General features: G+C 53.8%; 1 protein-coding gene across 1 annotated transcript in view; it reads left to right on the plus strand.

The window, feature by feature from the left end:
• CACNA1I (calcium voltage-gated channel subunit alpha1 I) overlaps positions 1 to 21573 on the plus strand; it is a gene marked incomplete at its 5' end in the record, with an annotated part of 119427 nt that overhangs the window by 88934 nt on the left and 8920 nt on the right. The window contains 14 exons of the mRNA XM_038756084.1: positions 322 to 445; positions 896 to 964; positions 1831 to 2015; positions 2470 to 2596; positions 5835 to 5960; positions 8849 to 8938; positions 11537 to 11729; positions 12434 to 12585; positions 14786 to 14895; positions 15820 to 15953; positions 16648 to 16718; positions 17889 to 17967; positions 19553 to 19674; positions 20488 to 20814. Of these exons, the coding sequence (XP_038612012.1) occupies positions 322 to 445; positions 896 to 964; positions 1831 to 2015; positions 2470 to 2596; positions 5835 to 5960; positions 8849 to 8938; positions 11537 to 11729; positions 12434 to 12585; positions 14786 to 14895; positions 15820 to 15953; positions 16648 to 16718; positions 17889 to 17967; positions 19553 to 19674; positions 20488 to 20814 (1909 nt within the window). The remainder of the gene's footprint in view (positions 1 to 321; positions 446 to 895; positions 965 to 1830; positions 2016 to 2469; positions 2597 to 5834; positions 5961 to 8848; positions 8939 to 11536; positions 11730 to 12433; positions 12586 to 14785; positions 14896 to 15819; positions 15954 to 16647; positions 16719 to 17888; positions 17968 to 19552; positions 19675 to 20487; positions 20815 to 21573) is intronic.

The following is a 21573-nucleotide window of genomic DNA, read 5'->3' on the forward strand; positions in this document are numbered from 1 at the left end:
TTTCCACTAAGCCATGCTGCAAGTTAATCAAGTTGGACGCAGTCCCGATCCCACATTGGGTTCACACACTTTATCCCCATTTTACAGATGAGGTATCTGAGGCCCAGAGAAGTGAAGTGACTTACCCAAAGTCATACAGCTGACAAGTGGCGGAGCCTGGATTTGAACCCATGACCTCTGACTCCAAAGCCCGGGCTCTTTCCACTGAGCCACGCTGCTTCTCACATCCACTTCCCTGAGCCACCTCGCCAGCTCCCCGAGCCAGCCACCTGTCTGTCCGTCAGCCCGGGGGCGGTGTCTGATTCCTCTCTCCTGCTCCAGGTTTCGGGTGCTCTGCCAAACCATCATCGCCCACAGACTCTTCGACTACGTGGTCCTGGCCTTCATTTTCCTCAACTGCATCACCATCGCCCTGGAGAGGCCTCAGATTGAGAACCGCAGCACGGTCAGAGGCCTGACACCCCCCCCCACCCCCCCCCCGCCACCGCTGCAGGGGTTGTGTGATGGAGAGGGTGCTCCTCATACTCTCAAGGAAAAGGGGGTGCTCTTGGTACCCTCTTTGCAGAGGTGGGGTGTTCTATTGAGCAGCCTCAGGATTCGAGGTAGGGCAGGGCCTTATCAGGTGGTATTCACAGGCACCCCACCACCTACTTCTGCCCTGGGGAATAAGTCCTCTCGCCTCACCACCTCGTCCCCAGGCGAGAGATCTCTGCAAAGTGGTCTCTGGAGGACTAGTCACCTGTGAGGCTGGGGTCAGAGGTCACCAGTCCCTCTGAAGCAGAGGGTCCCCAGGATGGGAGGGAGAGGAAAGGCAGAGTGGGGTGGTGGGGAGGGAAGGAGAGAAGGAATGGCGAGGCTCTCTAAACCCAATAAATGTATCGCCTGCTCTTTCCAGGAGAGGATCTTCCTCACAGTCTCCAACTACATCTTCACTGCCATCTTTGTGGCTGAGATGACGCTCAAGGCATGTTCCCTGGTGACTGCCCCATTGCCCATCCCACCTTTTTCCCCCCACCTCCCCCAACTCCCACCATTCCAGCACCTTCAGTGCCCTGCTCCCCTGGAGCCCCCCAGGGTGGGATGGGGTTTGCGGAGAGACGGCAGTGGGTCACCAGTACTCTGAGGGGAGCGTTGACTTCACACTCTCCATCTGGTGAAAGTGCGTGTGTATATGTTGGTGTGTGTATATATGTGTGGGGAAGCATGTATATGGGTAGGTATATCCATTCATTCAATTGTATTTACTGAACGCTTACTGTGTGCAGAGCTCTGTAGTAATCGCTTGGGAAAGTGCAATACAGCAATAAAGACACAATCCCTGCCCATAACGAGTTCACAGCCTTCAGCGGGGGAGACAGATATTAATATATGCCCATGGGAGTTGTATTGTGTTCATTTGCATGCATGTGGATTTATAAATGGGTGAGGGTGTTTATTTGTGCATGTGTTTGCACATAGGTGTGCACTTGGCCATGTGTGGGCGTTTGTGTGCTTCCCTTCCCTCAGTGGGATGTTTCAGGCAGCCCCAGCCTGCAGTGGCTCGTGGCCACAGTTGGTGTGCCTAGGCCATTGAAAGTCCCAGAGCCCCCCAAACTCCCATTAGCCAGACTGAACCTCTGCCCCATCCAGGCCTGGAAACAGAGCTGTGGCCAAAGCACACGGCCAAGGCACATGACTAAATCACACAGCCAAAGCACATGGCTGGCCTTTCATGCTAAAGCTCCTCCTTTCCCTGGCCCCAGACTCCTCCGGGGGGCTGCCGGGGATCAGTGAAATGACCCATGGGCCCCTCCCCTGGGCCTCTTATCTCCTCCTCTTCCCTTGACACAGGTGGTCTCACTGGGCCTGTATTTCGGGGAGCAGGCCTATCTCCGCAGCAGCTGGAACATCCTGGACGGCTTCCTGGTCTTCGTGTCCATCATCGACATCGTGGTCTCCATGGCCTCCGCGGGCGGCGCCAAGATCCTGGGCGTCCTCCGTGTCCTCCGCCTCCTCCGCACCCTTCGCCCCCTCCGGTGGGCCCCTACCCCCACCCCCAAGATCCTGACACCTCCCCAGTTCTGCCGCCCTGGCCTGGGTTGATCAAAGAGGAGATCAGTCGATGGGCTGGGAGAAGTGGGGAGGAGTGGTGAGGAGCGAGGAGGGGCCCCTCCCCACCCACCTCCAGCTCTCTCTCAGTCCCCCAGGGCCGTTTCCCGGAAGAGCAGGCAAGGTCTTTCCCCCAAACCCACAAGACAGTCCAGATAGATTCTATCCAACATCCCGGCCAGGGGCAGGGAAGGGTCTCAGCAATCCCACCCGCTCTCGGCCTCTTCCTTCTTGCCTCATTCCACCCATTGTGGACCACCGGGCCAGACTGGATCGGGGTTGGGGATGGGGGGGACGGCATCATCCCCAGAGCCCCCGAGGGTGGGAGGGCTGGGCCCGGGGCCTCTGCCTGCCCTCTGACCCCTGCCATGCCCCTGCCAGGGTGATCAGCCGGGCTCCGGGCCTGAAGCTGGTGGTGGAAACCCTGATCTCCTCCCTGAAGCCCATCGGGAACATCGTCCTCATCTGCTGCGCCTTCTTCATCATCTTCGGCATCCTGGGAGTGCAGGTGTGCTGGCCGGGGGCGAGGGGGAGTGTGGTCCTGGGGGCCTCGGGACCCCCACCTTGGTAGTGGAGGCACAGGGATGGCTCTGTCCATCCATTAGAAGAGGTAGCAGCTGGGATGGGATGGAGAGGCTGGGCTGAGCTGATGGGGTGGACATCCTGTCCCTCCCCTGGGCCCCGGGAGCCTCAGGTCCCTTTACGAACACCCATCCTCCCACAGTTTCCACCCTGGTTCTTGGTTTGAGACTTGGCCACAGAGGAGCATGGGAGCGGGAGTTCCTTGTGTGCAAGATGAAGGAGAATCAGACACAGCGCCCTGCCTCTGCCCTCCAAAGGACATCCGTTTCCTCTGCTTATTCCTGTCCCATCCCACTGATTGTGCCCCTCCAGGTTCTCAAGTTTGGTCTGAGACGATGGAGTCTCTCACCTAGTTCTCACCAGCTTCACGTGAGCACTGAGCAGCGTGGCTCAGTGGAAAGAGCACGGGCTTTGGAGTCAGAGCTCATGGGTTCAAATCCCGGCTCTGCCAGTTGTCAGCTGTGTGACTTTGGGCAAGTCACTTAACTTCCCTGTGCCTCCGTTACCTCATCTGTCAAATGGGGATTAAGACTGTGAGCCCCCCGTGGGACAACCTGATCACCTTGTAACCTCCCCAGCGCTTAGAACAGTGCTTTGCACATAGTAAGTGCTTAATAAATGCCATCATTATTATTATTATTATCTGTTCTCAATCCATTCCCTGGCAGGCCCTGACAGGTCACCTGCTGGGCATAGTCATAATAATGATGATAGTAATTGGGGATTTTTTGAGTTCTTACTAGATGCTAAAATTTGGGGTGATACATTCAGGTCATACATAGTACCTGTCCCACAGGGGTCTAACCGTCTACATGGGGAGGGAGAACAGGTATGTTACCCCCATTTTACAGATGACGAAATTGAAGCACAGAGAAGTCAAGTGACTTTTCCGAGGTCACACAGCAGGCAAGAGGCAGAGGGTTGATTAGAGGCCAGGACTTCCTCCAGGGCTGGGCTAGCCTCCATCATCCCATGGGGAACATACCCAGCTCCAACAAAATCAATTAATCAATCAATCAGTGGTATTTATTGAGTAGTTACTGCATGCAGAGCACTGTACTAAGTGCCTGGGAGAGTGCAATGCAGCAGAGTTAGTAGACACAATTTCTAACCCTCAAAGAGCTTACAGATTTGAGGGGGAGAATAAATTAGATAGGGGAGCAGCTGAGTATATGGATATTTACATAGGTACTATGGGGCTGGAGTGGAGTGAGTGTCAAAGTGTTTAGGAGCAGAAAAGTAGAGCTATGGGAAAGGCTAGAGGAATCATGAGGGGTTGGTTGGTATGTTGGTTTAAGAGGAGAGAAGCATGTGAGCAGGCGGGCAATGAGAAAGGAGGGCAATCAATCAATCAATCGTACTTATTGAGCACTTACTGTGTGCAGAGCACTGTACTAAGTGCTTGGTAAGTACAAGCTGGCAACATATAGAGACAGTCCCTACCTAACAGTCTAGAAGGGGGAGAAAGAGAACAAAACCAAACATACTAACAAAATAAAATAAATAGAATAGATATGTACAAGTAAAATAAATAAATAAATAAATAGAGTAATAAATATGTACAAACATATATACATATATACAGGTGCTGTGGGGAAGGGAAGGAGGTAAGATGGGGGGGGATGGAGAGGGGGATGAGGGGGAGAGGAAGGAAAGGGCTCAGTCTGGGAAGGCCTTCTAACCTAATTGAGTGTCAAAGCCAATGGAAGCTGATTTTGAGGAATGGGGAGATGCAAGGAAAAGGATGTCTTAGAAAAATGATCTGGGTAGCTGAGTGGAGCATGGCCTGGAGAGGGGAGAGGCTGGAGGCAGGGAGGTCAACGAGGAGGCTGATGTGGGAGTGGAGTCAGGAAATGACAGGTGCTTGGACCACCGTGGTGGCAGTTTGGCTGGAGAGGACCAGGTGGATTGTGGAGCTGCCCCCAAGGCTGTGGGCACTGACCAGCTTGGAGACAGGGGATAGGGGGCTTCTGGTGGGCTTCTCCACCATCCATGTCAGTCCGTCAGGTGCAGAGCCCAGAACTAGAGGCACAAGGAAGTTGGAAAGAAAAGAAGAAAAAAGTCCCCACATAACATCCAGTCTAAGGCGGGGGGATATTGATTTGGATAACATCCAAAATCAAGGACAGGTCCTCAGATACAGAACGTAAAATGAGCACATTTAACAGAGAAACACAAAACGTACAGCATGATAATGCTGGAATGTGTAGTACTACTGGATCTCTGTGGGCTGTAATCAGGGAAGGCCTCATGTAGGAGGTAATAATAATAATAATAGTAATAGTGGTACTTGTTAAGTGCCTACTATGTGTCAGGCACTGTACTAAAGCGCTGGGGTGGATACAAGCAAATCGGGTTGGACACAGTCCCGGTCCCACGTGGGACTCACCGTCTTAATCCCCACTTTACAGATGAGGTCACTGAGGCCCAGGGAAGTGAAGTGACTTGCCCAAGGTCACACAGCAGACAAGTGACTGAGTCGGAATTAGAACTCTTGACTTTCGGACACCCAGGCCTGTGCTGTATCCGTTATGCCATGCTACTTCTAGTCGGGTTTTTATTAGGACATCCAAGAAAGCGAGGGTTGTGGTTTGGCAGAGAGGAGTCAGGGGTGGAGGGAATTCTATTCTGGGGAAGTAATCAATCAATCATATTTATTCAATTATTTCTGTGTGCAGAGCACTGTACTAAGCAGTTGGGAGACTACTTGGAGAAGCAGCATGGCTCAGTGGAAAGAGCCTGGGCTTTGGAGTCAGAGGTCATGGGTTCAAATCCCGGCTCCGCCAACTGTCAGCTGTGTGACTTTGGGCAAGTCACTTCACTTCTCTGGGCCTCACTTCCCTCATCTGTAAAATGGGGATGAAGACTGTGAGCTCCCCATGGGGCAACCTGATCACCTTGTAACCTCCCCAGCGCTTAGAACAGTGCTTTGCACATGGTAAGTGCTTAACAAATACCATCATTAGTACTATTATTATTATTACAATATAACAATATAACTGACACAGTCCCTGGCCACAACAAGTTTACAGTCTAGAGGGGTCGAGATACAACCCCTGAGCCTGAGTCTAGGATCCCCAGATGCTCTGCTCTCTCCAGCACCTCAAATCCCCGGTGAGTCACTCATTAACAGGTCTGTTTCCACCCCCTTCCCCACCTTTCAGCTCTTCAAAGGGAAATTCTACCACTGCCTGGGCCTGGACATCCGCAACATCACCAACCGCTCCGACTGTTTGGCCGCCAACTACCGATGGGTGCACCACAAGTACAACTTCGACAACTTGGGCCAGGTGAGCCAGGCCTCCGCGCCACCCTGGGGGGTTGGTGCTATCATCATCATCATCATCAATCGTATTTATTGAGCGCTTACTGTGTGCAGAGCACTGTACTAAGCGCTTGGGAAGTACAAATTGGCAACAAATAGAGACAGTCCCTACCCGACAGTGGGCTCACAGTCTAAAAGTGCAATCTGGTTTTCCCCCGTTCTCGTCCCTTTTCATTCATTCAATCGTATTTATTGAGCGCTTACTGTGTGCAGAGCACTGGACTGAGCGCTTGGGAAGTACAAATCGGCAACATATAGATATGGTCCCTACCCAACAACGGGCTCACAGTCTAGAAGGGGGAGACGGACAACAAAACAAAACATGGAGACAGGTGTCAAAATAGAACAAATAGGATTAAAGCTATATGCACATCATTTACAAAATAAATAGTAAATATGTTCAAGTAAAATAAATAGAGTAATAAATCTGTACAAAGATATATACAGGTGCTGTGGGGAGGGGAAGGAGGTAGGAAGGGGGGATGGGGAGGAGGGGAGGAAAAAGGGGGTTCAGTCTGGGAAGGCCTCTTGGAGGAGGTGAGCTCTCAGTAGGGCTTTGAAGGAAGGAAGAGAGCTAGCTTCTTTTGAGACCCTCATCTCTACGTCCCAGCACCCTCCTTGCCTCCCTCCCTCCCCTCCTCCTGACACCGTGGCTCTCCATCCTCTGAGTCCGAGCCCAGAAAATTTGCCCTCTGAGCCCATCGTGTCCAGGACAGGCTCTGCCAGGGGTCAAGCTGATATGCCAGGGATGCCCTCTTCATCAGGACAGCCATTACCACACAGAGCAGGAATTTGGGGGCCGTGAGACAGGGGAAATGCCAGAGATCCCTGCTGGCTTGGCCAGGGGCTGCTGGGCTGGTGGCCCCTGGAGGGCAGGGATGGGGGATCAGTGGGAGCTGCATTCATTCATTCATTCAATCATATTTTTTGAGCACTTATTGTGTGCAAAGGACTGTACTAAGCACTTGGGAGAGTAAAATATAATGTTAAACAGACACATTACCTGTCCACAATGAGCTTACAGTCTTCCCCACGACACCTGTATATATGTATATATGTTTGTACATATTTACTACTCTATTCATTTATTTTACTTGTACATAGCTATTCTATTTATTTTATTTTGTTAATATGTTTTGTTTTGTTCTCTGTCTCCCCCTTCTAGACTGTGAGCCCACTGTTGGGTAGGGACCATCTCTATGTGATGCCAACTTGTGCTTCCCAAGCGCTTAGTACAGTGCTCTGCACACAGTAAGCGCTCAATAAATATGATTGATTGATTGATTGATAGAGGCAGCTCCAGAGTGGGGAGAGTCTGCCACCAACTCCCAGACACAGGCCTGAGCAGTGGCCAAATGTCCAACATCCCCTCTGAGCTCCCGGGCCACACGGTCCCATCCTCGCCGAGTAGGATCCAAACCAACCATAGACAGTGCTGTTTTAAACTTTGGGGAGATCACATCCTTAAGGAGGAAGGGAAGTCCAAGTCTCCATTTCTCACCCCCTTCTCAGTTTTCTGCCTCTTGTCTGGACCTCCCAGCCAGCCAGATCTGACAATCTGGGGAAAAGCCATTTCCCTCGACAATGAGGCCTTCTCCTCTCTCATTGCCTAGGCCTGGGATCAGGACGGCGGCCCTGGAGTCGGAGGGTGTGTGTGTGGTCAGGGGAGCCTGGTCTTGAGTAGGTCATGCACCCAAAACAGAAGGAATTCCAGCCTTTTTTTGACCTGAGAACAGGGAAGCAGAGTTCTAGGCCTCAAGCTTTTCCATTCCCTCAGTGCCTGTGACCGTCAGTGTGACATGCATGTCCAAGGGGCCGTTAGCTGGCAATTTTCTTCCGTGTCTTCTCACTGGGTGTAAGGGGGGAGTTCCTGCTGATTTCACTGACAGGTTAAAATCATAGATGATCCGATAAATTAGCTCTGCACGTGAATACATTTGTGGCCAGGCCCTTCTTCCATCACAGCTGTGCTCCCCCCACCCCCGCCACCTGACCCGCTAGCTCCCTACCCCCGGCCCAGCTCTGGGACAGAGAGTTCCTAAGAAGATGGAGTGGTGGAGATTGAGGGGCTGGGGGTGGGCACCAGGACTCCATGGCCTTGAGAGAGTTGGGATGGTGGGCTGGGAAGAACCCCATTGGAAGTGCCCTGACTGGGCAGACCTTTCCCGAGGGTAGATCTGCATTCACTCCCTCCCTTTCCTGCTGTCTCCTGGGGCGTGGGAAGGGCGTTCTTGTTCTTGCGGAAGGGACCTCTCATCCTCCCATGAAAGTTTGGGGGGCCTGTTTGGAGAAGAAAGGCATAGCAAGGTGTAGGCCTGGGACCCCCCGGCCCAGGGTCTTCAGCCCCATTGTCGAGGCATTGCCCCCTGTAGCCCATCCCGCCCTGTTCCAGCTGTTTTCTCCTAGTTCTGGGGGCCGGCAAATTGAATCCACCACAGTGGCCACGTGTAAATATAGGCTCCTCTCTGAGAGGGTGCTTTGAGGCCCAGGGGAACAGTAGGGCAATGGGAAGGATCATAGATTTTCCCTTGCTGTCTCTGCCTCCCCCAGTTTCTCTCACCCTACCCTCTGCAGTCCCAGTCCCCCACCTCCCTGCTTCGGAGACTTTGGGGAGGGGACTTGGGCTCTCTTTGGGGCGTGGGGAGCCTGCCTCCCTGCAACAGCACAGGAAACACCCCATTCAACAACCACCCTGTGAGGCTGGATGAGGGGAGACCTGAGAAGGGCCTATCTCTCCCGAGCAAAGAGAGCTCCCCACTCCCCAGTAAATCATCCAGCGGGAATGAGTGTGGGGAGATCGAGGGATCTGCTGTCGCAGCCTGGCCTAGTGATGTTTCTGGTTACGTGTTTCAGGCCCTGATGTCCCTCTTCGTTCTGGCCTCGAAGGACGGCTGGGTCAATATCATGTATAACGGACTGGATGCGGTGGCTGTAGACCAGCAGGTACAACCCCTTCCTCTCCCCTCCTCTCCCCCCGACATCCCCTCCCAGGTGTCAAGAAAGAGAGAGAGAGACAGAGAGAGAATGAGTGAGAGGGGTTGGGGAGGTGGCTTTGGTGTCTCCTTCAGAAGGGCTGGGGTGATTTCCCTGACAATTCCCTTTCCGAGCCACAAGCCCGAGTAAGGACTTTGTGGTGTGGGTGGTGCCGGTACCCAGTACCAGGCAGTTTCTGCCCAAGTTGGGGACCACGAACACAGGCTTTGGAGTCAGAGGTCATGGGTTCCAATCCCGGCTCTACCAGTTGTCAGCTGTGTGACTTTGGGCAAGTCACTTCACTTCTCTGTGCCTCAGTTACCTCATCTGTAAAATGGGGATTAAAAAGCTGAGAGCCCCCCTTGGGACAACCTGATCACCTTGTAACCTCCCCAGCGCTTAGAACAGTGCTTTGCACATAGTAAGCGCTTAATAAATGCCATTATTATTATTATCATTAGCGATCCAAGGTGGCCTGTCGGGGCCAGTTGATGAAGGCACATCCACTCTGTTGGGGGCTGAGGGCCGGGACCCCTTTCAGAGACAAAAGAAGTAACAGGGCAGAGGGAAATCCCAGATGAAGCCAGATCGGCCTCATGTCAGGGTTATCTGGGGACTGCTGGCCATGGTGGCCTTCCTGGGCCCTCTTGCCTGGTGAGTCAGCCAATCATTTTTGTTGAGCGCTTACTGTGTGCAGAGCACTGTACTAAGCGCTGTACTAACAGTAAATGTAGTGGCTCCTCCCTCCCTCACTGCCTTCAGTATTGGTCCCCAGCCACAGCCCGTCCCACTCCCGGGACTCTGCCCTGATGTCCATGGGCACTTCTGCCTGGCCGAGACCTCTCCTGGGGCAGGGATGGCCTGTGAGGGGGAGAGTGAAGCAGGGTGACCTAGTAGATAGAGCATGGGCCTGAGACTCGGAAGAACCTGGGTTCTAATCCCCGCTCCACCACCTGTCTGCAGTTTGACCTTGGACAAGTCACTTCACTTCTCTGTGCCTCAGTTACCTCATCTATAAAATGGGGACTAAGACTGGGAGGCCCAACTGGGACACGGTCTGTGTCCAGCCTGATTAGTGTGTGTCTACCCCAGCATTTAATACAGCCTCCGGCAGATAAATGCCATTAAAAAAAGGGTGTCACAGAGGGAGTGCAATTTGACAGGGCCTGCCTCTCTAGCCCTGCCCTCCCTGCCCCTTTCATTCATTCATTCAATCGTATTTATTGAGTGCTTACTGTGTGCAGAGCACTGTACTAAGCGCTTGGGAATTACAAGTTGGCAACATAGAGAGATGGTCCCTACCCAAAAGCAGTCTCCCAGTCTAGAAGGGGGAGACAGAGAACAAAACAAAACATATTAACAAAATAAAATAAATAGAATAAATATGTACAAACAAAATAAATAGAGTAATAAATACGTACAAACATATATATGTGTGTATATATATATGTGTGTATGTATATATATATATATATATATACGTGTGTGTGTGTGTATATATATATATATATACACATATATACATATATACAGGCCCCTACCTCCGTTTCTACTCCCCAGCTTGTGGGCTCTGCTACTGCCCCTCCCCCTGCTGCTGTGGGTAACAATAGGTCACGCAGCAGACATATATATATATATATATGTGTTTGTACATATTTATTACTCTATTTATTTTACTTGTACATATTTATTCTCTTTATTTTATTTTGTTAATATGTTTTGTTTTGTTGTCTGTCTCCCCCATCTAGACTGTGAGCCCGCTGTTGGGTAGGGACCATCTATATATGTTGCCAACTTGTTCTTCCCAAGCGCTTAGTACAGTGCTGTGCACACAGTAAGCGCTCAATAAATACGATTGAATGAATGAATGAATGAATGAATGGGCTCTGGGGCTCACTGTAAGGCCCAAGGGGGCCTGGTGGAAGCCACAGATGATGACACAAAGGCTCATCTTGAGCCCTCTGTCTGGTGACCAACTTTATTCAGTCCAAGCCACTGCCCCAGCTCCAATACATCATCTGTTTTCCCTCCCCCAGCCCCCTCTCCTCCCCAAGCCCCTCATCCCCAATCCCTGCAGGTTTGGGAAGTTTACTTTCATCCCTGTCAGTTGCACTTTGACATCCCTAAGATCAGCAGACCCTCCGTGAGCAGCGTGGCTCAGCGGAAAAGAGCACGGGCTTTGGAGTTAGAGGTCATGGGTTCAAATCCCAGCTCTGCCAATTGTCAGCTGTGTGACTTTGGGCAAGTCACTTAACTTCTCTGTGCCTCAGTTACCTCATCTGGAAAATGGGGATGAAGACTGTGAGCCCCCCGTGGAACAACCTGATCACCTTGTAATCTCCCCAGCACTTAGAACAGTGCTTTGCACATAGTAAGCACTTAGTAAATGCCATTATTATTATTATTATTATTATCTCCCCAATTACCCCTCCCTCCAGCCCCTGGTCAAGGGGAGCCAGGCCCACCCCTGCCCCTCCCCTGTATAAGCCCACTCACAGGCCCACCTCCTCCCCTCCTCCCCCCTTGGCCCATCCCGGTCACCGCAGGTATCTTGGGCTTCTCTTCCAGCCGGTGACCAACAATAACCCCTGGATGCTCCTGTACTTCATCTCCTTCCTCCTCATCGTCAGCTTCTTCGTGCTGAACATGTTCGTGGGCGTGGTGGTGGAGAACTTCCACAAGTGCCGGCAGCACCAGGAGGCCGAGGAGGCCCGGCGGCGTGAGGAGAAACGACTACGGCGCCTCGACAAGAAGCGCAGGAGTAAGGCCCCACCCAAGGGGGTGTTGGGTTCGTAGGCTGGGGTCTCCCGGCAAAACCTTCTCTTCTTTCCCTTCCTGGGATCCTCCTATCTCCCCTCATTACCCCCTCCCCCCGGTCTCCTTCCTCAGCTGGACCCCGGGGGGTGGGCAGAGTGCCCGGGCCCACCGAGGCTCACGTCCATCACTTGGCCATCCTCCTGGAATGGCATAACCAGGAGCAGTCGGGCCGGGGGAGGGGTCTTCATGGCTGTTTCACACTCCTGCCACAAAACTGCCCACTGCCCCGCTGCCCATCCCAGAGAGCGTCTGGGCCCCATCTGGGCCTGGAGCCAGGGCGGAGGTGGGAGGCATCGGGGCCGTGTGGCCGCCCTGGATCTTTGGAATCCGAATAGCCAGAGGGCCGTGGGACACCTCTTCTTCCTCCCGGTGATTGGGGTAGCCGGCACATCCCTCCCCTTTCACCTGCACCAGTGCTGTCCCCTTCCATGTCTAACTTCCAAGGTTAATTTCACTGAGGTGGGAACTTCCATTCTTTCCCCAGCCCCACGATGACTGACAAACTCTTCCTGTCTCCCGACCCCGCTCTCCCTCTCTAATCCTGTCCCCCCACTTTCCCTGTGGCCTGGATTTCCGTTTTCCTGATCCTTTTTCCTCCCCCTCCCGACCCCGTTTGGGGTGCGTGTGGCCCTTGCCCCTCCCTCGTAGAAGCCCAGAGGCTGCCGTACTATGCCACGTACTGCCCCACTCGCCTCCTCATCCACTCTGTCTGTACCAGCCACTACCTGGACATCTTCATCACCTTCATCATCTGCCTCAACGTGGTCACTATGTCCCTGGAGCACTACAACCAGCCAGTGGTGAGTGAGGTTGTGAGATCAAGAGATGGAGTCCCTGCCCAACCCTGCCTCCCTTCTCTCCGGCCTCCCTGCCTCATTCTCTGTCGGCCCCGGTCTGTCTGGGGTCAAGTCAGCGTTCAGCACAGTATCCTGCAGCGGGTGGTACATGATACACAGGAGAAGCAGTGTGGCTCAGTGGAAAGAGCCCGGGCTTTGGAGTCAGAGTTCATGGGTTCAAATCCCGGCTCTGCCAATTGTCAGCTGTGTGACTTTGGGCAAGTCACTTCACTTCTCTGGGCCTCACTTCCCTCATCTCTAAAATGGGGATTAAGACTGTGAGCATGGGACAATCTGATCACCTTGTAACCTGCCCAGTGCTTAGAAAAGTGCTTTGCACACAGTAAGAACTTAATAAATGCCATTATTATTATTATTATAAATCCTTCTGACCATCGTGGGTGAGAGAAAGCCAGAGGGGTCTGGATGGGGACTCCGGGTTCAAGGGCTAAGACCCCTCTAAACTGTCATCCCCTTGAGGGCTGGGATCGCATCTACCAACTCTATTGTATTGTAATCTCCCAGGTGCTTAGAAAAGTAGAGAAGCAGCGTGGTTCAGTGGAAAGAGCCCGGGCATTGGAGTCAGAGGTCATGGGTTCAAATCCCGGCTCTGCCATTTGGCAGCTGTGTGACTTTGGGCAAGTCACAACTTCTCTGTGCCTCAGCTACCTCAACTGTAAAATGGGGATGAAGACTGTGAGCCCCCCCGTGGGACAACCTGATCACCTTGTAACCTCTCCAGCGCTTAGAACAGTGCTTTGCACATAGTAAGCGCTTAATAAATGCCATCATTATTATTATTATAAAGTGCACTGCCCAGGAAATACCACTGATGATTGACTGATGACCCGTCTCCTGCAGAGTCTCACCCAGAATGGCTTCCGTCCTTTGGGGTATTGTCCCAGGCCTGGGAAGGGGCAGCCTGGTGCTGGCTGTTGGCTGGCCAGCTGGAGTGGCTTCCCGTCCTCCTGGAGGATTGGCCCGAGGTCTAGAGAAGGGGTGGGATTGAGCTTCCGTAGGTTGTGGGGACTAATTGTCTGGGATAGCCCCCTCGTCACACAGGACCGAGCTCTGCCAGCCGGGAGGGCAGGTGTCTCTGGGCCCGAGCTCCACCAGGTGAAACAGTGGGTACCCCCATTCATTTATTCATTCAATTGCATTTACTGAGCACTTACTGTGTGCAGAGCAGTGTACTAAGCGCTTGGGAAGTACAAGTCCCAGACCCGAGCACCCTCAGGAGGGAAAGCAGGTAATAATAATAATAATAATGATGACATTTATTAGGCGCTTACGATGTGCAAAGCACTGTACTAAGCTCTTGGGAAGTACAAGTCCCAGACCCGAGCACCCTCAGGAGGGAAAGCAGGTAATAATAATAATAATGATGATGGCATTTATTAAGTGCTTATGATGTGCAAAGCACTGTTCTAAGCACTGGGGAGGTTACAAGGTGATCAGGTTGTCCCACAGGGAGGCTTACAGTCTTAATCCCCGTTTTCCAGATGAGGTAACTGAGGCCCAGAGAAGTGAAGTGACTTGTCCAAAGTCACACAGCTGGCAGTTGGCAGAGCTGGTATTTGAACCCATGACCTCTGACTCCAAAGCCCATGCTCTTTCCACTGAGCCACGCTGCTTCTCTTGGGTACCCTTGGGTCCCTCAGGCAATGGGCATCCCCAGGTCCAAGCTCTGCCAGGTGGGACTATGGGCTCCTCCAGGCGAGATGGTGGGCAGCATGGCTTAGTGGATAGAGCGTGGGCCCAGGAGTCAGAAGGTCACGGGTTCGAAACCCAGCTCCGCCACATGTCTGTTATGAGACCTTGGGCAAATCACTTTACTTCTCTGTGCCTCAGTTACCTCATCTGTAAAATGGGGATTGAGGACGTGAGTCCCACTTGGGACAGGGACTGTGTCCAATCCGATTGGCTTGTATCTACCCCAGCACTTAGGGCAGTGCTTAACAAATACTACAATTATTATTATTATTATGCTTATCTCCAATCCAAGCTCTGCCGGGTGGGATAGTGGGTTTTCCTAGGTCCAAGCTCTGCCAAGCTGGGCAACAAGTGACCCCAGACTTCACCGGGCAGGCCGGTGGGCAACCCTGCAGGGTGGAGGGGCCCTGGCCTCCCTGCTGATGCCTCAACTCTTGCACCCCTTCCACAGTCCCTGGAGATCGCCCTCAAATACTGCAACTACATGTTCACCACTGTGTTTGTACTGGAGGCCGTGCTGAAGCTGGTGGCCTTCGGGCTGAGACGCTTCTTCAAAGACAGGTAAGCAGAGCTGAAGGAGTGGGGAGGGCAGCCGCTTCAGTCGGGACCTAAGCTCTAGCGGGCAGGGCCGGGGGTGGGCAAGGAGGAGTCGAGGGGAGGGCATCGCAGAGCCACGAGGTCTGTTGTGGGGAGAGGAGGCCCCAGGAGCTCCCTGCTTGGAGCTCTTCTTGGGAAGGAGAGACGTTGCCCTCTGTGGTCCTGTTAGATTTTTGACATGAAAACAATCCACAGATGAGATTTTGAAGAATGCCCTGACTAGGGGCTTGGGTAACCAGTAGTGTCACCTTCTGAGTTCAGGGTGGGTATAAGCACTTGCCATTATCTCCTTGGTTTAACGAGTGAAGGCAATACCAACCAATGGGCAAAAGGAAAACTGGTTTGACTCTGATGACTAAGAATATCAATAATAAGAAAAAACATTTTTAATTAACCTGAGCCTTGTGGAAAGAGGGCACAGAGGGAGACTTGGGTTCTAGTCCTGGCTCCTTCTCCTGCCTCCCTTAGGGAGGCACTTCACCCTCTTGTGCCTCAGTTTCCTTTTCTGTGAAATGGGGATCAAACACCTGCTATGCCAACCATTTAGAGCCCTATGTGGGGCAGTGATTGGGTCTGATCTGATTATCTTGCCTCTCTCCCATTGCGTAGTGCAGTGCTTAGCATGGAATAGGCGCTTAATAAGTACCAGCATTCTAAGGCCTCTTTCTTCTGGGGAAACTCTTTTTCCTTCGGAGTGCTCAGAGTGGGGAGGAGCAGACAGGGACAACCGCTCCGTCCAACCAAGACACTGAAAGCTTAACTACTGTGCCCCCTGCCCGACCGTGGGGCGAGTCAGGGAGACCCCCGGGCTAGGACCCTTCCCTCCCGAATCTCACCCCAGAGTCAGTGCATACCATGATGCCCCCTCCCCATTCATCTGGGCTTCAGGTGGAACCAGCTGGATCTGGCCATCGTGCTACTGTCAGTCATGGGCATCACCCTGGAGGAGATTGAGATCAACGCCGCCCTGCCCATCAACCCCACCATCATCCGCATTATGAGAGTCCTGCGGATCGCCCGCGGTGAGGGGCTGGGGGGCGATCGGAGGGCCAGGGCACCAGGAGCAACTGGTGGCTGGAGAACCAGAGGATCAAGGGTCTGGGAATGGGGATGGGGGACCGGGAAGATTGGGGACTGGAGGGGTGGGGGGTCCCAAGGGCTCCGGTGACTGAGAGCCGGACAGAGAGATCCGAGTCTGGATCCAGTCAGGCCCAAGTCCTGCCAACATAGAAGGGATCAGCGATTCCCTTCCCCAACTCCCAAATCACCCCATTGCCGCTGGCTTTGGGCTCACCTGGGAGAGGAGGAAGAGAGTATGAAAGCTGAGTTTGGCTGAAATCTGGGAACCAGGAGCTCCAGAGACCTGTTATATATTATATTATACTCTCCCAAGTGCTCAGTAAAAGTGTTCTGCACACAGTAAGCGCTCAATAAGTATGATAGATTGATTAGAGAGGCTTGATTGTTGCTGCCTTTATTGGCCCAAAGGGAGAAGAGTCAGGGTTTTCCTGGGAGGGGCCCTGGTGGAACGGGAAAGGAAGGAGAAGGGAGCGAGGGAGAAGGAAGAAGAAGAGGAAGAGTTATAATGAAGGATAGCTGTAAGGGTCAAAAAGGAAGAAAGAAAAACGTGACCACACTTTACACACAGTCACATGCCCAGCCACCCAGCACACACACGCATATACACTGTGTGATATATGTGATTGCTCTTGTCAGTGCTGAAGCTCCTGAAGATGGCCACAGGGATGCGGGCATTACTGGACACGGTAGTACAGGCCCTTCCCCAGGTAAGAGAGAACATCTCCCCAGGCTTCCCCGGCCCTGCCCTCCCTGTCTTCCCTACACTCCCCTCTCTTCCCAGGCCTATCGCCCTCCCTTGCCCTCCCCCACCAAGTTAGTGGCCTCAGACGGCTGGAGTGCTCAGCCCCCCGACCCACTCTCCCTGCAGATGGGATCTGTGGGAGAGACTCAGAGGGTCCCACTTCAGGAAAAGGGGAATTGGGACTGTTCCTTTCTGTCAGCACCCAGGAATTCTCCCCATTTCTACCTTACCAGGGCGCTGGTTTAATAATAATAATAATAATAATGGCATTTGTTAAGCGCTTACTATGCGCAAAGCACTGTTCTAAGCTCTGAGGGGGATACAATGTGATCAAGTTGTCCCACGTGGGGCTCACAGTCTTAATCCCCATTTTTACAGATGAGGTAACTGAGGCTCAGAGAAGTTAAGTGACTTGCCCAAGGTCACACAGCAGACTTGTGGTGGAGGTGGGATTCAAACCCATGACGTCTGACTCCAAAGCCCGTGCTCTTTCCACTGAGCCACGCTGCTGATTTCCCACACCCCAGCTTGGCCTTCTGGGCACTTTCCCCCAGCGTGGCATGGCTCAGAGCCTCTTGCTTTGGCAAGTCACTTCACTTCTCTGGGCGTCAGTTATTTCATCTGCAAAATGGGGAATAAGACTGTAAGCTCCATGTGGGGACATGGACTGTGTCCAACCCGATTATCTTGTATCTACCCCAGTGCTTCAAACAGTGCCTGGCGCATAGTAAGTGCTTAACAAAACCATTAAAAAAAATGGCAGGTGCCTCCCAGTGAGGAGGAGGGAGGAAGCCATCACACGGTCTCCCCCGCCCCCCGGCACCACCATCATGTTGCAGTGGTTAGAGGCAGGACCACTGAACAGAAAAATGCCCCCTAGATTGTAAGCTCCTTAAAGGCCCCCACTGTGTCTATTTATTCAATTGTCGTACTCTCCTAATGCTTAATACAGTGCTTGGCATGTAATAGGTGCTTAGTAAATACCACTGATTAATTGTTGACCAGAGGACTGACCCAGTGAGGGCCTGGCGGATCGGCCTGTGTTCTACACCCCAAAGGGCCCCCGCTGGTTACCGTGGATGGCAGTGTTTGAGGGCCCGGCCTATACCCAGACCCAGTTTGGTTTGGGTTGCAGGTGGGGAACCTTGGCCTGCTCTTCATGCTCCTCTTCTTCATCTACGCAGCCCTAGGAGTGGAGCTCTTTGGGAAACTGGGTGAGTGGAAAGCCCCAAAGCTGGTGGGGAGTGGGGGGAATCCCTATGCTAGGGAGTTGACCCCGACCCCGTGGAGAGCATGGGGACCATCCCGGGTTTGCTTCCCACTCTGAGTGGCCTGGAGTTGGTAGGGGCCCTCTCCAGCTGGCTCTTTCCAAGGGACTCTGGGAGATGGTTGTGCGCCCCTTCCCCTGCCCGTTATCCGAGGTTTTCCCAGAGGGGTTTTGTCAGATTCGGGCGTGATGGGGGGAGTGAGGCGGAAGATGAAAAGGAACTCTCCCACAGCCAAAAATTCCCAAGCTCAGACCACTGCCCCAACTCGGGCCCTGCCAGACACAATGGGCTTATCCTGCCATCTGGCATCTAGATTATAGTGGAGGGAATTAATAGTGGCCAGCAATGGTGAGGAGAATACCAAACAGGGTTGGAGAGGAAGGAGGGGGATGACTGCTACCTTGGCCCTGGTGGACAGCAGGAAGGCCCCCCCACCCCCTCCAAAACCTCTCTGAGTGACATGAGTGACTGGGCGAGGGGATCCAAGCAGCGTGGCTCAGTGGAAAGAGCACGGGCTTTGGAGTCAGAGGTCATGGGTTCAAATCCCAGCTCTCCCAATTGCCAGCTGTGTGACTTTGGGCAAGTCACTTAACTTCTCTGGGCCTCAGTTACCTCATCTGTAAAATTGGGAGTAAGACTGTGAGCCCCCCGTGGGACAACCTGATCACCTTGTAACCTCCACAGTGCTTAGAACAGTGCTTTGCACATAGTAAGTTCTTAATAAATGCTATTATTATTATTATTATTATGTGAGTCCCGGCGCAGCTCCGGTGCATAATGGCAGGCTTCCCATAGGTGTCTGGCAACTTGAAAGGTCTTCTCTCAGCCCACAGGGAATCACTCACCCCCAGCCCTAGCCCTGCCCCACCCGGAGGCGGTCACATGTTTGGGGAAGCAACCTCTGACTCCAAAGCCCGTGCTCTTTCCACTGAACCATGCTGCTTGGATCCCCTCTCCCAGTCACTCATGTCAATCAGAGAGGTTTGGGAGGGGTGGGGGGGCCTTCCTGCTGTCCACCAGGGCCAAGGCAGCAGTCATCCCCCTCCTCCCTCTCCAACCCTGTTTGATATTCCCCTCACCATTGATGGCCACTATTAATTCCTTCCACTATAATCTAGATGCCAGTACAATGTTGCCAAATTGTACTTCCCAAGCGCTTAGTACAGTGCTCTGCACACAGTAAGCGCTCAATAAATACGATTGAATGAATGAATGAATGAAATGGTGCGGGGAGGTGCCAGGGGTCCCTGGGACGGCACTTAGTCTTGTCATTCAACAGGGGAGGCTCTTCAGGGTGGTGGGATTCCAAGCTAGGAGGTGGGGACTTCAGATCATTTGGGACCAGCCAAAGGCTGCCTGGTCCTTCTAGACTAGATGCCAGGAGGTGGCAGAGGTGGCCGGGCATAGAACCTAGGATGGTCTCATGAGGGCTTAGGACTTGAACCCCACTGGTGGTGCCTTTCTGGAGCTGTTGCCCCCCTGCTCTGAACCCACCCGGCCCTGCGTGCCATGGCCCTTCATTCCTTTCCAGTGTGCAATGAGGAGAACCCCTGTGAGGGCATGAGTCGCCACGCCACCTTCGAGAACTTCGGCATGGCCTTCTTGACGCTCTTCCAGGTCTCCACTGGCGACAACTGGAATGGAATCATGAAGGTGACCTGGGCTGGGGCCAGGGCAGGAAGCGGAAAGGAACATCTGTTTTTGGGGGGATGGGCTTGGGGGCCGCGTAGAGAGGAAAGAGGAGAGGGACACAACCATGGGCAATGAGTTTGCCAGAAATGCTGGCTGGAGTGGTGGGCACACCACTGGCCAAACCACTGACCCCACCACTATCCCCACGGCCAGCCCCACGCTCACTAAGATGTCCCCCCTCCCAGGACCTTGAGGAGCTTTCCCCTTAGCCACATCCATTCACCATGTGGCCCTTGCAGGGTGGAGCCAAGCAGGTTACATTACTCCCATCCTTCTCCCAGGCTGTCTGTACAGTGCTGTGCACACAATAAATGCTTAATAAGTACCAACGATGGATCCTCCATTTGGGGAAACAGTGGGGCTCAGAGCACCGGAGGGACTTGCTGATCTCTCCTGTAGACTCAGAGGTGGAGAGGAGCGGGCCGGGCGAATCCAGAGTGGATGGGGGCAGGGAGGAAGGGACCCTGCCCCACTTCGCAGCCCTTCCTTGCCACAGGGCCCCAGGTGACCACTGAATCCAAAGTCTGTGAAGAAGGTGGAGGCTCCCGACAGGAACAGGGTTAGATCCTGCATGTGCCTGGAGTTGTGCTGGCCTAGAAAACCCAGGGCACCCAGAAAGAGTGGGAGGGACACTACTCTGTGGGAGCCATGAGAGTGAGACGTGAGCCCCCCGACCTTTGCCCCCAGACGGTGACGGCAGGCCCCGCGGCGGCCCTGACTGTGCCGTCTCGGGACCTGTGCCCCGCCCCCCTCCGTCCCGTCTTTGTCTGCCAGGATACCCTCCGGGATTGCACCCACGATGAGCGCAGCTGTCTGAGCAACCTGCAGTTCATCTCGCCCCTGTACTTCGTCAGCTTCGTGCTCACAGCTCAGTTCGTCCTCATCAACGTGGTCGTGGCCGTGCTCATGAAGCACCTGGACGACAGCAACAAGGAGGCTCAGGAGGACGCCGAGATGGATGCCGAGATCGAGCTGGAGATGGCGCACGGGCTGTGCCCCCGGGGGACCAGCCCACTGGGCCCCTGCAGGGGGGCAGGAGGAGCAGGAGGAGCGGGCGACCCCGAGGGCCATCTCTGCATGAAGTGCTACTCTCCTGCCCAGGTAGGAGAGTCCAGGGGATCTGCTCTTGCCCACCTTCAGGGCCTTCCCTGGCACGCTGGGTCTTGGGAGGAGCGGGTCCGGGGGCGGCACTTGGGGGCCAGGGCGTCTCGGCTGTCTGTGGCTGGGGCCCAGATTGGCTGAGCATTCTGGTGGACCGGGATGGTGGCCCACGGGGCCCGGATTGGGCAAGGGTTCAATTGGAGCAGTCAGTGGCCCGGGTTGGGGTAGGCCCCGAACTGGCCAGGAGAGCCGCGGGGCTGGGCCGAGTTGGACGGCAGCAACGTGTTTGACCTGAGGACCGGACCGGCCAAGAGAGCAGGCAGGGCTGGAAGGAGGCACAGCCGTGGGGCCCGGGGAGGCCCGCGGTAGCGTGGCAGGTTGTGGGTGCGAGCAGCAGAGAGCGGCGGTTTATTTGCAGTCTGTGTGCGGAGGCCTCTGAGGGTAGCTTAGGCAGCAGGCCAGGCTTGGCTCGGCTTGACTTGGTGCGGTAGGACTGCGTGGACATCAAGGCTGGACAAGCAGGGACAGGGGCAGCAGCCCAATGTGCCTTGGTAGTGGACTATGGAGCCGAGGACTGAAGCAGCAGGAAAGGGGGCAGTGCCCAGGCAGGGCAGAGATGGGGGCTTCCCCAGAGCCCATCTGCCCCACCCACAGGCCCAAGGGAGCGATATGTGCCCCGCCCCACCCAGGACCTCGACTCCTCAATCCCATCATCCCAACATCCCAACAAGTCTTGAGATCCTTCAAGTAATTTTTCCC

This window comes from Tachyglossus aculeatus, chromosome 14 (genome assembly GCF_015852505.1).
Source record: "Tachyglossus aculeatus isolate mTacAcu1 chromosome 14, mTacAcu1.pri, whole genome shotgun sequence".
In the NCBI taxonomy this organism is placed as follows: Eukaryota; Metazoa; Chordata; class Mammalia; order Monotremata; family Tachyglossidae; genus Tachyglossus; species Tachyglossus aculeatus.